General features: G+C 41.4%; 1 protein-coding gene across 4 annotated transcripts in view; it reads left to right on the top strand.

Annotated features, from left to right (window-relative positions):
- Window positions 1-16175, top strand: part of ZNF609 (zinc finger protein 609) — a 211167-nt gene that overhangs the window by 188969 nt on the left and 6023 nt on the right. For all 4 annotated transcript variants that reach the window (XM_042941723.1, XM_042941725.1, XM_042941722.1 and 1 more), the window contains 3 exons: window positions 9885-9972; window positions 10659-12999; window positions 13991-14357. In XM_042941723.1, the coding sequence (XP_042797657.1) occupies window positions 9885-9972; window positions 10659-12999; window positions 13991-14357 (2796 nt within the window). The remainder of the gene's footprint in view (window positions 1-9884; window positions 9973-10658; window positions 13000-13990; window positions 14358-16175) is intronic.

Raw genomic sequence — 16175 nt, 5'->3', positions numbered from 1 at the left:
TGTATGTGTCTTTTGTTTAAGATGAAGATAAAGGGACATTTTAAGGAAATTATGTAAAAAGAATCAAAATCCATTACAGATAGCTGTGTAATGCCTTGACCACTAATAAATAATGAGATCTTTGATAAATTACTTAACTTTGGGGTGCCTGGGTGGCTCAGTCAGTTAAGTGTCTGACTTGATTTTGGCTCAGATCATGATCTCATGGTTCTTAGGATCGAGTCCCGTATCAGGCTCTGTGCTGACAATGTGGAGCCTACCTGGGATTCTCTCTCTTCCTCTCTCTCTGCCCCTCGCCTGCGTGCTCCCTCATGCTCTCTCTCTCTCAAAATAAGTAAATGAACTTAAAAAAAAAATACTTTTCTGGGCTCTCATTTCCTTGTTTGCAAAGTAGCTATAATAATCCCTATATTGCCAGGATTATTGGAAGGATTGTGCTTTCTCTCTGTTGCCTGCCTCGTTCAAAAAGTGAACAAGGCTGTGAATATTTGATAAGATAATGAGTATGAAAGCACCTAGCACATAATAGATGTGCAATAAATGTTTGAATTAGAATTGGCTAAACCAAAATTCTTTCCTACCCTGATTTCATTAGTGAAACTTTCTAGTAGGGCAATCCTTTTTTTTTTTTTTTTTTTTCCTTTTCCTTCTTCTAACTCCCTTGTCTGATCTGTTTTTATGATCAAGCATCCTAAAATCAGATTTGAAAGAAAACAGGGACTAAATAAGATCTTATTTAAAGCCATGCTCAAGAGTTTAGGGCTCAAGTATTGATGCTCTATGGTTTTGTCTAAAGCACTCTCTTTGAATTATTGAAAGGCTATGTGGCTAGTTATATAATAACTAGTTTAATAATCTTATTTATTTGTTTTAATCCTAGAGTATTGATTAAAAGTCTGAGAGTCATAGAGGTTAAGTGACTTGTTCAAGATTGTACTGTAACAGAGTGAGGATATGGACTGAGGCTTTCTGATTCCAAGTCCATTGATCTTTAGACAGCATTCCACATAAAAGAAGAAAATGAATATAGGTGAATTACTACAGATAGGCCCTGGGAGTGCTAGATGAAATAATATTTTATGAGTATATGACCAAAGACAAAAGGCCGCTTCTACAGTCCCCAGACTTATTCTGCAGCTGTATTACATAGAAAATGTGGATTGGGACTTCCCTTTTTTTTTCTTTTTTTAAGATTTTATTTTTAAGTAAACTCTATACCCAATATGGGGTTCAAACTCATAACCCTGAGATCAAGCTTCATGCTCTTCTGACTGAACCAGCAAGGCACCCCTGTGCTCTGGGATTTCCAATCAAGGTGATTTACTATGTTCACACTTTTGATATATCCCTTGTGTTCCAGACATATAGCAAGAAGTAAAATATATAAAGTGAAAATCAACATATTTGGGCTCACAAACAACAAAAACAGAAGAGATTCAAGTCACTGGGTAAAGCTGAAACTTTGGACCTGGGGCCTCCAGATTGAGGAACAGAGAATGGTGTCTGAGAGACAAGTTTTTCAGCAAGAACTAGACACTAAAATGCCCCATAAAGAGATAGAACTTGAAGCCAGGGGAGTGAGATGCCAAACCCCAACCAGCCTCATGAAAGGAGGCTTTAAAAAGTTAATTGAGTGGGGGAGGAAAGAAGCCTAAGGAGTTGTGAAGAAGTATGGCAAACTGCCTGCTGGTTCAGTAATTAGAACTATGATATCCTAAATTTCTTCTAATGGCACAAGCCATTAAAAGACCTGTTCAGACTAGGTCTTTAGGGGACTAGATGGAAGAAATTGCAAACTTTTAAACAGAGAAGAGAGGTAATTAGTAACAAAAACATCCCACTTAAAAAGAGTCTGCAAAGTATAATTTTATATAATAAAAATCTAATGCTAAGAAAGATAACAAACAGAAATTAACCAGGACTTCAACTTTGGGAGATGGCGTAGACATACTTTTCCTTATTTCTCCCACTAAATACAACTGAAAACCCTATACATTATATATAAAACAAATATAACAAGGTTGTGAAGGTGGGGAGAAGAAGCAGACTGTCTGGGGACCTCAAGTCCTGCGGAACAACATGGTGGTAAATTCCCTGGGTTTTCTTTTTGCCTTGTATATCCTCAGCATGGAGCCAAACATTATATTTAATGATGAAAGACTGAATGCTTACCCCAGTAAGAACAGGAACAAAGCAAGGATGTCTGCTGTCAGTACCCTTATTCAACATAGTGTTGGAAGTTCTAGCTAGTGCAATAACGCAGGAAAAGGAAATAAAAGGTATACAGATCAGAAAGGAAGAAATACAAGTGTACTTGTTTACAAATTACATAGTTGTCTAAATAGAAAATCTCAGTGAGTATACAAAAAGTCTTAAAACTAATGAATGAGTTTAACTAGGTTGTAGAATATAGGATAAACAAAAAATCAATTCTGTGTCTACTATATACTAGCTATAAACACATGAACACAAATTAAAAATACAATACCACTTACAATAGCTCAGAAAAGTGAAATCCTTAGATGTAAATCTAACAACATATCTACAAGATTTGTATGCTGAAACTGCACAATGCTGATGAAAGAAATCAAAGAAGATCTAAATAAATGGGGAGTACATAGTAGAGATGTCAGTTTTCCCCAAATTGATACACAGATTTAATGTAATTCCTGTCAAAATTCCAGCAAGATATTTTGTATAGACAAGATTATTCTAAAATTTATATGGGAAGGCCAGACAAACTAAAATAAGCTAAAACAGTTTTGAAAAAGAAGGAAAAAGTGGGAGGAATCAGACTGCCTGATCTCAAGATTCATAGCCACAGTAATCAAGACTGATACTGGCAGAGGGATAGACACAGACCAATGGAACAGAACAGAGAGCCCAGAATAGATACATAAATATACCCAGCTGATTTTGGCAAAGGTGCAAAAGCAGTTCTTGGGATGGGAAAGATAACCTTTTCAACAGCTGATGTTGGAACAAGTGGACATCATGGGACAAAACAAAGGAAGAGAATCTTACACAAAAACTAACTCTAAATGGATCAAGGACTTAAACAGAAAAACCTAGAAGAAAATCTTCAGTAGGCAAAGAGTTCTTAGATTTGACAAAAATACAATCCATAAAAGGGAAAAAGGATAAATTATATCTCATCAAAATTAAAAATGTTTGTTCTTTGAAAGACCCCATTAAGATGTGAAAAGTCAAGCTACAGAATGGATGAAAATACCCAGCAAAGGACTAGTATCTAGAATATATAAAGAACTCTCAAAACTCAACAGTAGAAAACAATCCAGTCAGAAAATGGGCTAAAGACATGAACAGACATTTCACCAAAGAGGATAATGCAGATGGCAAATAAGCACATGAAACATGTTTGACATCATTAGTCATTAGAGAAATGCGAATCAAAACTACAATATGATGGGAATGCAAGCTGGTGCAGCCACTCTGGAAAACAGTACGGAGGTTCCTCAAAAAACTAAAAATAGAACTACCCTACCACCCAGCAATTGCACTACTAAGTATTTATCCAAGGGATACAGGTGTGCTGTTTTGAAGGGACACATGCACCCCCATGTTTATAGCAGTACTATCAACAACAGCCAAAGTATGGAAAGAGCCCAAATGCCCATCGATGGATGAATGGATAAAGAAGATGCAAGATGCGGTATATATATATATACACACACACACACACACACACACACACACACACACACACACACACAATGGAGTATTACTCAGCAATCAAAAAGAATGAAATCTTGCCATTTGCAAGTATGTGGATGGGACTCGCGGGTATTATGCTAAGCGAAATTAGAGAAAGACAAATATCATATGGCTTCACTCATATGAGGACTTTAAGAGACAAAACAGATGAACATAAGGGAAGGGAAACAAAAATAATATAAAAACAGGGAGGGGGACAAAACAGAAGAGACTCATAAATATGGAGACCAAACAGAGGGTTACTGGAGGGGGTGTGGGAGGGAAGATGGGCTAAATGGGTAAGGGGCATTAAGGAATCTACTCCTGAAATCATTGTTGCACTATACACCAACTAATTCGGATGTAAATTTAAAAAGTTAAATTAAAAAAAAAAAAAACCATTACAATATGAGACACTACTACATAACTGTTAGAATGGCTAGAATTAAAATTTAATGCCAAATACTGGCAAGGATACAATGAAACTGGATCTCTCATGCATTGCTGGTGAGAATGTAAAAGGGAAAAAGGCACAACTACTCTGGAAAACAGTTTGGCAGTTTCTTAAAAAAACTAAATATGCAACTACAATATGATCTAGTAATTGCACTCCTGAGTATTTATTTTGGAGAGATGAAAAGTCATGTTCACTGAAAACCTGTACTCAAATGTTTATAGCAGCTTAATTCATAATAGCCAAACCCTGGAAACAACCCTGATGTCTTTCACACCCAGCAGATGAATGGTAAAACAAATCGGTCCCTCACTCACCAATAAGAAAGACTGAACTGTTGAGACATGCAACAACTTGGATGAATCTCCAGATAATTATATGCTGGTAAAGGGAGAAAAACAGTCCCAAAGGGTTATATGCTGTATGCTTCCAGAAATGAATAACAGATTAGTAGCTGCAGGAATTAAGGAGGGATGAGTGTAAGAGGGAAGTGACTGAAGTTGTAAAAGGGCAATATGAGGTATCCTTGTGTTGATGGACATATTTTGTATCTTCATTGTGTCAATGTCAGATTCTGGTTGAGATATAATACTGCGGTATTTTTTTTGCAAGATGTTACCAATAGGGGGAAACTGACTAAAGGGTACAATGGGGTTTCTATTATTTCTTACAACTGTGTGTGAATCTCTATCTCAAAATATAAAAATTAATTTTAAAGTTTTAACCACCAGGAATTGAATGAATGAAATTAATGCATGGTGCAAACATTTACAGAGACTCTGTAAGGAGTCTGGTTAGAATTCCTAAAAAGAAACAGAATAATAATGTCTATTAAAAATAAAATTATGAGGACACCTGGGTGGCTCAGTCGGTTGGGCGTCTGACTCTTGATTTCAGCTCAGGTCACATGGTCTCACAGTTTGTGAGTTTAAGCACTGATGGTGCGGAGCCTGCTTGGGATTCTCTCTCTCCCTTCTCTTTATGCCCCTACACACTTGCTCTCTCTCTCTCTCTCACTCTCAAAATAAATAAACTTATTTTTTTTTTAATTTTCTTTATGTTTATTTATTTTTGAGAAAGAAAGAGAGAGCATGATCAGGGGAGGGGCAAAGAGAGAGGGAAATACAGAATCCAAAGCAGGCTCTAGGCTCTCAGCTGTCAGCGCAGAGCCCTCTTGGGATCCTCTGTCTACCTCTCTCTCTCTGCCCCCCTCCCTCACTCTCTCTCTCTCTCTGTCTCTCAAAAATAAATGAACATTTTTTTTAAAACTATGAACCAAAGAGCCAGAAATTAAATAATGTCATGTGGATATGAGAAAATAACCAGTTTAAAATTTTTGAAATGATAAACAGTCTTTGAAATATAATTATATACTATAGCCATTGAAATTCCTTTTAAGTCAATACCTTAGATAAATTCTAGAACAAATTATAAATTGGAAGAATCAAACACAGATCAACTCAGATGGAGAGATAATGGCTTGAGAGTCTCTAACATATCAGATAGGAGTCCTAGGGAATAAAAAAGATTGAAAGAATGGCAGAGAGACAATAAATGAATAGATAATAGGTGATAATTTTCCTGAACTAGATTCTAATTAGAAACCTAATTGTTGAGGTAGGTTGTACGTTTGAAATATACCAGATAAATAAAAGTAAATGCATTATTTTGGTTAAACATGGTAGATTGAAAGTACATATTTACCTCCCCACTTTCTCCCTTTATAATTCATTCAAATGTCAGTAAAGGAGTTTTGTTTTTAAGATATAACACACAGGTTTCTTTAAAAACAGACCAAGACTACTTGCAAGCAGTTAAAATCAGTAGAACTTTGGAAACTAGACAGCAGATGCACAAGTACTGATTTAAGAGACCTGAAAAAACAAAAGCTTGTTTTTTTTAGTTGTCTGTTTTTGTCTGAGGTTGGGAGGAAAGAGAGCTAAGAAATAAGGAGTACCCTTATCATGATGAGTACTGAGTAAGGGATAGATTTGTTGAATCACTATATCGGACACTTGAAACTAATATAACACAGTATGTTAATTATACTAGAATTTATTTTTACAAATAAGGAAGAGAAACATTTACAGTAATGTGCTGTATTTATTTTTAAAAATCCAGATAGAAGCTGACCTGCACACTTCAAACCTGTGTTGTGTAATTAAATATCTTCAGAGAGATAAGATACTGCATCCATGAAACAATAGGATGCCTTTTTTAAACTTAAAGCTACAGTAGTAAAAATGGAAATTTCAGTATATAATTTAGAAAATGAAGGAAATCCCTTAGAATATAGACAAAGGAATGGAAGACAGATAAAGGAATGGAAAATAGTGAAAACATAAAAAAGATGATTAATCTAGAAGGTCCAACTTTCTAGAGAAATAGGATTTCCAGTAAGCAAGAACAAGGGACAAATAATTGATAAGAAAGCAGAAAATTAGTAGCAATATAGATTTGAATAACATTATCAGTCACTTATAGAACACCAAAAGCTGCAGAGTATACATTTTAAAATAATTCTTTTCAGGTGCCCATGGAATGTTCTTCAAGATAGATCATATTTCAGACTATAAATTAATTCTCAATAAGTTTGGAAGGATTGAAGTCATAGAGTATGTTCTCTGCCACAAATTATATTAGAAATAAATAACAAAAAGATATCTGGAAAATCCCAGAGAGTTGAAACTTTGACAACACTTTTCTAAATAACCCAGGATCAAAAAAGAAATTACTAGGGGCGCCTGGGTGGCTCAATTGGTTAAGTGTCCAACTTAAGCTCAGGTCATGATCTCTCAGTTCGTGAGTTCAAGCCCCACAGCAGGCTCTCTGCTGTCAGCATGGAGTCCGCTTAGGATCCTCTGTCCCCCTCTCTCTCTGCCCCTCCCTTACTTGCGCACACACTTTCTCTGTCTCAAGAAATAAATAAAAAACATTTTAATAAAAAAAAAAAATAGAAATCACCAGGGAGACTAGAAACTGTTTTGACTTGAATGACTCCAATGGGTTGGCAAACTCATTCCATAAAAGGCCAGGTAGTAAATATTTTGGGCTTTGCAGACCGTACAGCCTCTCTGTTGCATACTCAATCTTGCCTTGTAGTGTGAAATCAGGCATGAATAGTAACTGTGGCTATGTTCCAATAAAACTTTATTCATGGGTAATGATATTTGAATTTCATATGATATCACATAACATAAAATAATAGTATCCTTTTCATTTTTTCTATTACTAAAAATGTAAAAACCAGGCACCTGGGTGGCTCAGTCGGTAAGCATCCCACTTCTGCTCAGGTCATGATCTTGCAGTCCGTGGGTTCAAGTCCTGAATTGGGCTCTGTGCTGTCATGACAGCTCAGAGCCTGGAGCCTGCTTCAGATTCTGTGTCTCCTCCTCTCTCTGCCCTTTCCCTGCTCTCACTCCCTCGCTCTCTCAAAAAATAAAAACGTTAAAAAAAAATTTTGTGAGGGGCGCCTGGGTGGCTCAGTCGTTAAGCATCTGACCCTTGATTTCGGCTCAGGTCCTGATCTTATGGTTTGTGAGTTCAAGCCCCTCATCATGCTCCATCTGACACTGTGGAGCCTGCTTGGAATACTCTCCCTCTGCCCCTTCCCCACGCACTGGCCATCTCCCTCTCTCTAAATAAATAAACTTTTTTTTTTTTAACTTTTTTTTTTTTAACGTTTATTTATTTTTGAGACAGAGACAGAGCATGAACGGGGGAGGAGCAGAGAGAGAGGCAGACACAGAATCGGAAGCAGGCTCCAGGCTCTGGGCCATCAGCCCAGAGCCCAACGCGGGGCTCAAACTCCTGTAAGGCGAGATCATGACCTGAGCTGAAGTCGGACGCTCAACCGACTGAGCCACCCAGGCACCCCGAGGAAAGCCTTTTGAAATATGACAAGAAAACTCTGAAGCCATAAAAGATTGATAAATGTAAAAACAAAAGTAAATCATTTCAAGGCATCTGACTGGCTCAGTTGGAAAAGCATGTGACTCTTGATCTCAGGGTCATGAGTTTGAGCCCCACATTGGGTATAGAGATTACTTTAAAAAAAGGTAAATAATTTCTGCATAGCCTTAACCACCATTAGCAAATGACAAACCAGGGGGGAATACCTGATTTGTACAACAGACAAAAGGCTCACTCTGGTGTATTAAGAGTTACAAATAAGAAAAAGACTGTATAATTCAGTAGAAAAATGAGGAAAGCATATAAAGAGACAATTCACTAGAAAGGAAATACATTTCATAATGATGTCTTAAAATGAAATGATACACAGACTCATCATAGGAAACATTTCATTAAAACTACATAAAACACTGTTTTTCTCCTGTCAGGTTGGCAAAGATCAACAAGTTTGAGAACACTGTGTTGCCAAAGGAAAAAGACAGCTGGTGTTACCGTGCACTGCTGATGAGTGTATAAATAGGTGAATCTTCTTTGCAGTTCGGCAGTGTTTATCAAAAATCCAAATACAGGGGCACCTGGGTGTCTCAGTTGAGTGTCCAACTCTTGATTTCAGCTCAGGTCATGATCCCACAGTTTCATCAGTTCAAGCCCCACGTCGGGCTCTGTGCTGACAGGGAGCCTGCTTGGGAGTCTCTGCCCCTCCCCTGCTCACACTCTGTCTCTCTCAAAATAAATATATTTGGATTTTTAAAAATTTATTTAAGTGCTCCATGATTAATTTTACTTATAGGAATTACATCTTAGAGACATACTCGTGTAAGTATGCATTTGTAGGGGTTATTTTTGCATTATTTGTAATAACAAAATAGTGAAACAGCCTAAATGTCTGTCAACAGGGGACTGATTAAATAAACTGTGGCATGATTTGCAATCATTCAAATGCAGCCATTGGAAAGAGTGAAGTAGTTCTATGTGTACTGATAGAGAATGATTCAAAAAGTATTTAGATTTCATATATATGAAAAAAGTGTACAGAACATTGTATATTGCTACCATTTGAGGAAGAACATATAAGCATATTTGCTTATAAATGTATAAAATATCTCTGGAGGAACACATGGATATCCATGGATATTTCTGAATGGAGGCACCAGAAGGCTGCAAAACAGGGATACGAGGAAACACTTCATTCATATTGGGGTTTGTCTGCTACTGTTTGAATTTTGGAATATGACTATATTATCCACCCAAAAGCATTTTTTAATAATATGAACATGACAGGAATGTTCATTGTGAAATTATTCCCGAGTGAAATGCTCAAAATACCCTAAATACCCATCAGTAGGAGAATGTGTAAATTATGGTCAAATCATACAGTGTCCTTCATGAGCACAGTTAAAATAAGTTAATTAAGCTTTTCATGTCAACATAGATAAATCTCAAGTTTGTAATGTTATGTGAGAAGCTTAAGTTAACTTTACTTAAGTAACTTAAGTTACACCCCAGCATGATCCCATCAATATACAAAGTTTGAAAATACAGTAAAGAGTGCTTTTTGTAACCATGATGTTTTATACTTTAAAAGAGAAATCTGATGTAAGTATGGCACTAAATCTTATAAATCCATTGAGCTAAGTAGGCAGTTTCCATAATGGTATATTGGCCCAGTCCTGCTTGTCTCATGGGGACCCAGAGCAACCCTAAATCCTCCTCCAGGAACCAGAATGCTCCTCAAATGAAAAGTATTCCTCTCGGTGGCCAGCAGGGTTTCCCTTGTCTGTATCTGAATCTTCTTGTCTTCCAGGGATGTTGGTGGTAAATGTAACATGGAGGAACAAGACCTATGTAGGCACACTTCTTGACTGCACGCGGCATGATTGGGCACCCCCCAGGTAAGCACTTTACAGCTTTTTGGTGAATATTAGTCTGAACCGGTCTAATCGGTGATCCCTTCTTATCCCTTCTTCCTGTTAGAGTTGGATAGCTTTTAAGACACCTAACTTTTCAAGACTATGATGGTGTAGAGATGAGGAAGGCACTGCATTCAAGAATAAATCAATTAGGCGTTGGTGGGTTGGGTAGGAATGGGGAGGAGATCCTGTTTAATAAGCCTTTGGGTGAAATTATTGAATTCTGGCTTCTACCAGTAGTCACCTTGAGACTAAGGCCATCGAGTCCGCCTACGGGTGAACAAACATTTATTGATGATGCTTTTTGATAGTAGCTTTTTCTCAGGAGTTTAACCTCAAGAACATTTGCAGTTTTAAGAACACTGGACTATGTGGGTTTCACAAGGACCTTTCAGGTTGACATCGCAGTGAATGGCACTTTACAGCTTGTTCCCAGTTTGCCAGGGTTTGGGGAACTCAAATGTTGGGGAATGATGTACAGCTAGCATGCAGATAGCACCCTAGGAGCTCACCACTTAACGCAGTTCCCATGGTTTCAAAAGTTCCTTTAACAAGTCATATTCATTGAAAATGATAGTTACCATCTGGACAGTTCTGGAGGCACCTAAACTGGTTTGAAGGTGTTTTCTCTTCTTAACAATATCTTGTTGTGTTTGCCCTTTGCCAAGGTTCTGTGACTCCCCCACCAGTGACTTGGAAATGCGCAACGGCCGGGGTAGAGGCAAACGCATGCGTCCCAACAGTAACACACCTGTCAATGAGACAGCCACTGCCTCTGACAGCAAAGGGACCAGCAGCAGCAGCAAAACCCGAGCAGGAGCCAATAGCAAAGGCCGTCGGGGCAGCCAAAATTCTTCAGAGCATCGCCCACCTGCCAGTAGCACCTCTGAGGATGTCAAGGCCAGCCCTTCCTCAGCTAATAAGCGGAAAAACAAACCGCTTTCAGACATGGAGCTGAATTCCAGCTCAGAGGACTCCAAAGGGAGCAAGCGTGTCCGTACGAATTCCATGGGCTCAGCCACTGGTCCCCTCCCTGGGACCAAGGTTGAACCCACTGTTCTAGACAGAAATTGTCCCTCCCCAGTCCTGATTGACTGTCCCCACCCAAACTGCAACAAAAAGTATAAGCACATCAATGGACTTAAGTACCACCAAGCTCATGCCCACACAGACGATGACAGCAAGCCGGAAGCAGATGGAGACAGTGAGTATGGAGAGGAGCCCACCCTCCATGCAGACCTTGGGAGCTGCAATGGTGCATCCGTCTCACAAAAAGGTTCCTTGTCCCCTGCCCGTTCAGCTACCCCCAAAGTTCGGCTCGTAGAGCCCCACAGCCCTTCTCCTTCAAGCAAATTCAGCACAAAAGGCCTCTGTAAGAAAAAGCTTAGTGGGGAAGGGGACACAGACCTTGGGGCCTTATCTAATGATGGCTCTGATGATGGACCCTCAGTAATGGATGAAACAAGCAATGATGCCTTTGATTCTTTAGAAAGGAAGTGTATGGAAAAAGAAAAATGTAAAAAACCCTCTAGTTTGAAGCCTGAAAAGATTCCTTCCAAAAGCTTAAAGTCAGCGCGGCCTATTGCCCCTGCCATCCCTCCACAGCAAATCTACACCTTCCAGACAGCCACCTTCACAGCAGCAAGCCCAGGCTCCTCCTCAGGCTTGACCACCACAGTGGTCCAAGCCATGCCCAACAGTCCTCAACTCAAGCCTATTCAGCCCAAGCCCACTGTGATGGGAGAACCTTTCACAGTCAACCCTGCCTTGACCCCAGCCAAGGACAAGAAAAAGAAAGACAAAAAAAAGAAGGAGTCCTCAAAGGAACTCGAAAGTCCTCTGACCCCTGGGAAGGTGTGTCGAGCAGAAGAAGGCAAAAGCCCGTTCAGGGACTCCTCGGGAGATGGGATGAAAATGGAGGGGCTCCTGAATGGCTCATCAGACCCCCACCAGAGCCGACTGGCTAGCATCAAGGCAGAAGCTGACAAGATCTACAGCTTCACGGACAATGCCCCCAGCCCTTCAATTGGAGGCAGCAGCCGCATAGACAGCACTACTCCTACCCAGCCCCTGACTCCCTTACATGTAGTGACCCAGAACGGAGCCGAAGCCAACTCGGTCAAAACCAACAGCCCTGCATACTCCGACATATCTGATGCTGGGGAGGATGGGGAGGGCAAAGTGGACAGCGTCAAATCAAAGGACCCTGAACACTTGGTTAAGGAAGGGGCTAAGAAAACTCTTTTTCCCCCTCAGCCACAGAGCAAAGACTCGCCGTATTATCAAGGCTTTGAGAGTTACTACTCTCCGAGTTATGCACAGTCTAGCCCAGGGGCTCTGAACCCCAGCAGCCAGGCAGGAGTGGAGAGCCAAGCTCTGAAGACAAAAAAGGATGAGGAGCCTGAGAGCATAGAGGGGAAAGCGAAGAACGATGTCTGTGACGAGAAGAAACCAGAGCTGAGCAGCTCCAGTCAGCAGCCTTCCGTCATCCAGCAGCGTCCCAACATGTACATGCAGTCTCTGTACTACAACCAGTATGCCTACGTGCCCCCGTATGGCTACAGCGACCAGAGTTACCACACCCACCTCCTGAGCACTAACACAGCCTACCGGCAGCAATATGAGGAACAGCAGAAACGGCAGAGCTTGGAGCAGCAGCAGCGGGGACTGGACAAGAAGGTGGAGTTGGGCCTAAAGGAGCGGGAGGCGGCACTCAAGGAAGAATGGAAGCAAAAGCCGTCGATTCCCCCAACTCTCACCAAGGCGCCCAGCCTGACAGACCTGGTCAAGTCAGGACCCGGGAAGGCCAAGGAGCCAGGGGCTGACCCTGCCAAATCAGTCATTATTCCCAAATTAGACGACTCCTCCAAACTGCCCAACCAGGCCCCGGAAGGACTTAAAGTGAAGCTGAGTGAGGCCAGCCACCTAGGCAAGGAGGCCTCTGAGGCTAAGACAGGCGCTGAGTGTGGCCGACAGGCAGAGGTGGATCCAATACTCTGGTACCGACAGGTAACTATTCTGGGAGGAAACACAAACACAGTTTGATAGTCTTTGTCTCTTTCTCACAAGTCAGGGCTCTCCTTATGTAGGGTGTCAGCAGCATACATATTGGCGGGAGAAATCTGTAATTTTAAAGATTCTTTACCTTTGTAAATCATTTTCATGTTTTTAAAAAGCACGGTTACGTCAGTAAAAGGTGTTTTTCCCATTTGACAAGAGAGACCAAGGTAAGTTAGCTTGATTTGTGTAGGGTAACTTGTGACTTCACTAGCAGAGCCACGATTAGAACCCAGGTAGCTCAGTTCCTAGTCGGTGTTTCTTCCACTATTTGGTTGTGTGGAGTGGTGATCTCTCCATTTTCTAGAGTAAGTTACTACTCAGACTGAGTTACTTTCAAAAAGATCTTATAGAGGGGTACCTGGCTGGCTCGGTCGGTGGAGCATGCTACTCTTGATTTCAGGGCTGCAAGTTCAAGCCACGTTGGGTGTAGAGATTACTTAAATAAATAAAATTTAAAAAGAAAAAAAAAGATTTTGTAGGTAAACTTAGAACTGAGAACTTGGTCTCACGTCATGCTCTGCTCATGAGATTTAGAAAGTCTTCCCTTTCTTCTTAGTGCCACAGTTAGACCTCCCTCCTCTGAGCTGGGCAACACTCACACCTCTCTGCTCCGGAGCTTCCTCTAAAGAAGTGAAACAACCTGAAATTCCTTGGAAAAGGAGCAACTTCTTCTATTCAAGGACTCCTTTCCCCAGAATGCATATTCTCTCCTAGAGAAGACCCACTGATGGATTTTCCTTTTCCTTCTCCACATCTTGTTTCCTTTTGGGCAAGGAGGGGGGCAAGCTTTTTTAAAAAAGCAGGAGGGACCAGAGTTAATTGTAAATATTCTGCCCCGGTGTCTAGCATTAGCTGCTCTGGTGTTTCTGCTGCGACCTCGAACTTGAAGTCTCTCTCTTAACCTATACAACATTCAGTGCTCATTCTGTGACTGTTGTAGGAAGCAGAGCCCCGGATGTGGACGTATGTCTATCCTGCCAAGTACTCGGACATCAAGTCAGAGGATGAGCGGTGGAAAGAGGAGCGGGACCGCAAATTGAAGGAAGAAAGGAATCGGAGTAAGGACTCTGCCCCCAAGGAGGATGGGAAGGAAAGCACAAGTAGTGACTGCAAGCTGCCCACGTCTGAGGAATCCCGCCTCGGGAGCAAGGAGCCCCGGCCAAGTGTCCATGTGCCTGTGTCCTCCCCCCTCACCCAGCACCAGTCCTACATCCCTTACATGCACGGCTACTCCTATAGCCAGTCCTATGACCCCAACCACCCCAGCTACCGGGGCATGCCTGCTGTGATGATGCAGAACTACCCAGGTACAGCACCCTTCTTCCCACTTGTGCTCTATTAACGGGGAGGGGAAATGAAGCACAGATTTCAGATCCAGAGTATTCTTGCATGGCTCTAAGGCTTTTTTTTTTTTAATGTTCATTTACTTTTGAGAGAGTGAGTGAGAGCGGCGGAGGGACAGAGAGAGAAGAGGACAGAGGATGTGAAGTGGGCTTTCCACTGACAGCAGAAAACCTGACATGGGGGTCGAACTCACGAACTGTGAGATCATGGCTTGAGCCGAAGTTGGATGCTTAACCAACTCAGCCACCCAGGCACCCCAGGCCCTAACGCTTATTGAAACTCAGATAGATGACTGCCCTGTTTTGAATGTAACATTCTGTGAGTGGTCAGTCTAGCCCCAAGCTCCTTGAATGACCCCAAACTATAATCTGTGAGACCACCTCTCCCTCCCTTGCTCCAGCTAGAGGCTTGCCTCTGTAGTCCATTTTCCTGGATAACTGAAGGCAAAACTCGCACTAAACCACTACCATCTTCTCTCAGCTGGGATTATTTAAAAAAAAATTTTTTTTTTTAACGTTTATTTATTTTTGAGACAGAGAGAGACAGACCATGAACGGGGGAGGGGCAGAGAGAGAGGGAGACACAGAATCAGAAGCACGCTCCAGGCTCTGAGCCATCAGCCCAGAGCCCGATGCGGGGCTCGAACTCACAGACTGAGAGATCGTGACCTGAGCTGAAGTCGGACGCTTAACCGACTGAGCCACCCAGGCGCCCCTAAGCTGGGATTATTTTAAACACATACTCTACATTTTGCAATGGAGAAATACAAAAGAAACAGGGCTAGTTCTTAAGGAGCTTCAACTTAATCGTAGCAGGAGAGACACATGGAACAAATAAAATTCAAACCAGGGCAATGCATGTATTCATTTATAAGACAGGTTCAGCTGCAAGGTTTGGAAGGCAGTGGGAGAGAGGAAGAGCTGTTTGAAATCAGAATGGAGGGGAAGTCCAATAGAAAACATTCAGCTTGGGAAAAATAAGCTCTTTATACTGCTGCCCATGACTTCTTGGGGAAGGGCACATTGTAGGGGTGTACATATTTAACTTGTTAGAAGAAAATGGTCCTCAACTGCACTCACTGGTTTCTGTTGCCCAGAGAGCCATGTGGGATGCTTCTGGGGTAAGAGAGCACTTCTTTCACTCCTCAGAGCTCCCACCTCCCTATTGGAGAGCAGCCTAAACAGTCTTGATACCCTGGCAGAACGTTATAAGGCACCAGTAAGCTTTTCAAACAGAGCTAGGAAATTGTGTCCCCTGTGGTGTTCCTTTCTCCCTATTACCCCATCTGTCCATATAAAAATAATATTTCCACTTGCTGAGCGCCTGCTCTGGGCCAGACACTGTGCTAGGTGGTTTATGTGCATTATCTTATTTCATCTTCCCTATGGAATAAGTATTGGTGTCTTCATTTTGATGGGAAAGAAACTGAAGCTCAGAAGGTTGTTAATTTGCTTAAGGCTACCCAGCTGGTAAGTCTCAAGAAAGGTGCATTCAAAACCAAGGTTGTCTGACTCCAAATCCTGTGATCTTTCCACTTCACCGTAATGCCCGTCCGAGATGAATCACTAGGGCTCTAGCGGAGCTGACTCCCCAGAAGTTGAGGACCCTGTTCCTAATATCCCTTAGCTAGTTTTGCCTCTAAAGCTCAGTAAAGAAAGGACAAACTAAAAGTTTCAGCCTGAAGACACCGTAGGGGGAAACATCTCAGCCTCTGCCTAGGAAAGCTGATGCCTGCCCTAACCGGGTTCACCAAAGCAGAGCTTCTTTCTTTTACTTCTCTC

This window comes from Panthera leo, chromosome B3, assembly GCF_018350215.1.
Source record: "Panthera leo isolate Ple1 chromosome B3, P.leo_Ple1_pat1.1, whole genome shotgun sequence".
Taxonomy (NCBI): Eukaryota; Metazoa; Chordata; class Mammalia; order Carnivora; family Felidae; genus Panthera; species Panthera leo.
Note: the sequence above shows the minus strand (reverse complement) of the source record. Positions and strands in the feature narration are given on the sequence as shown.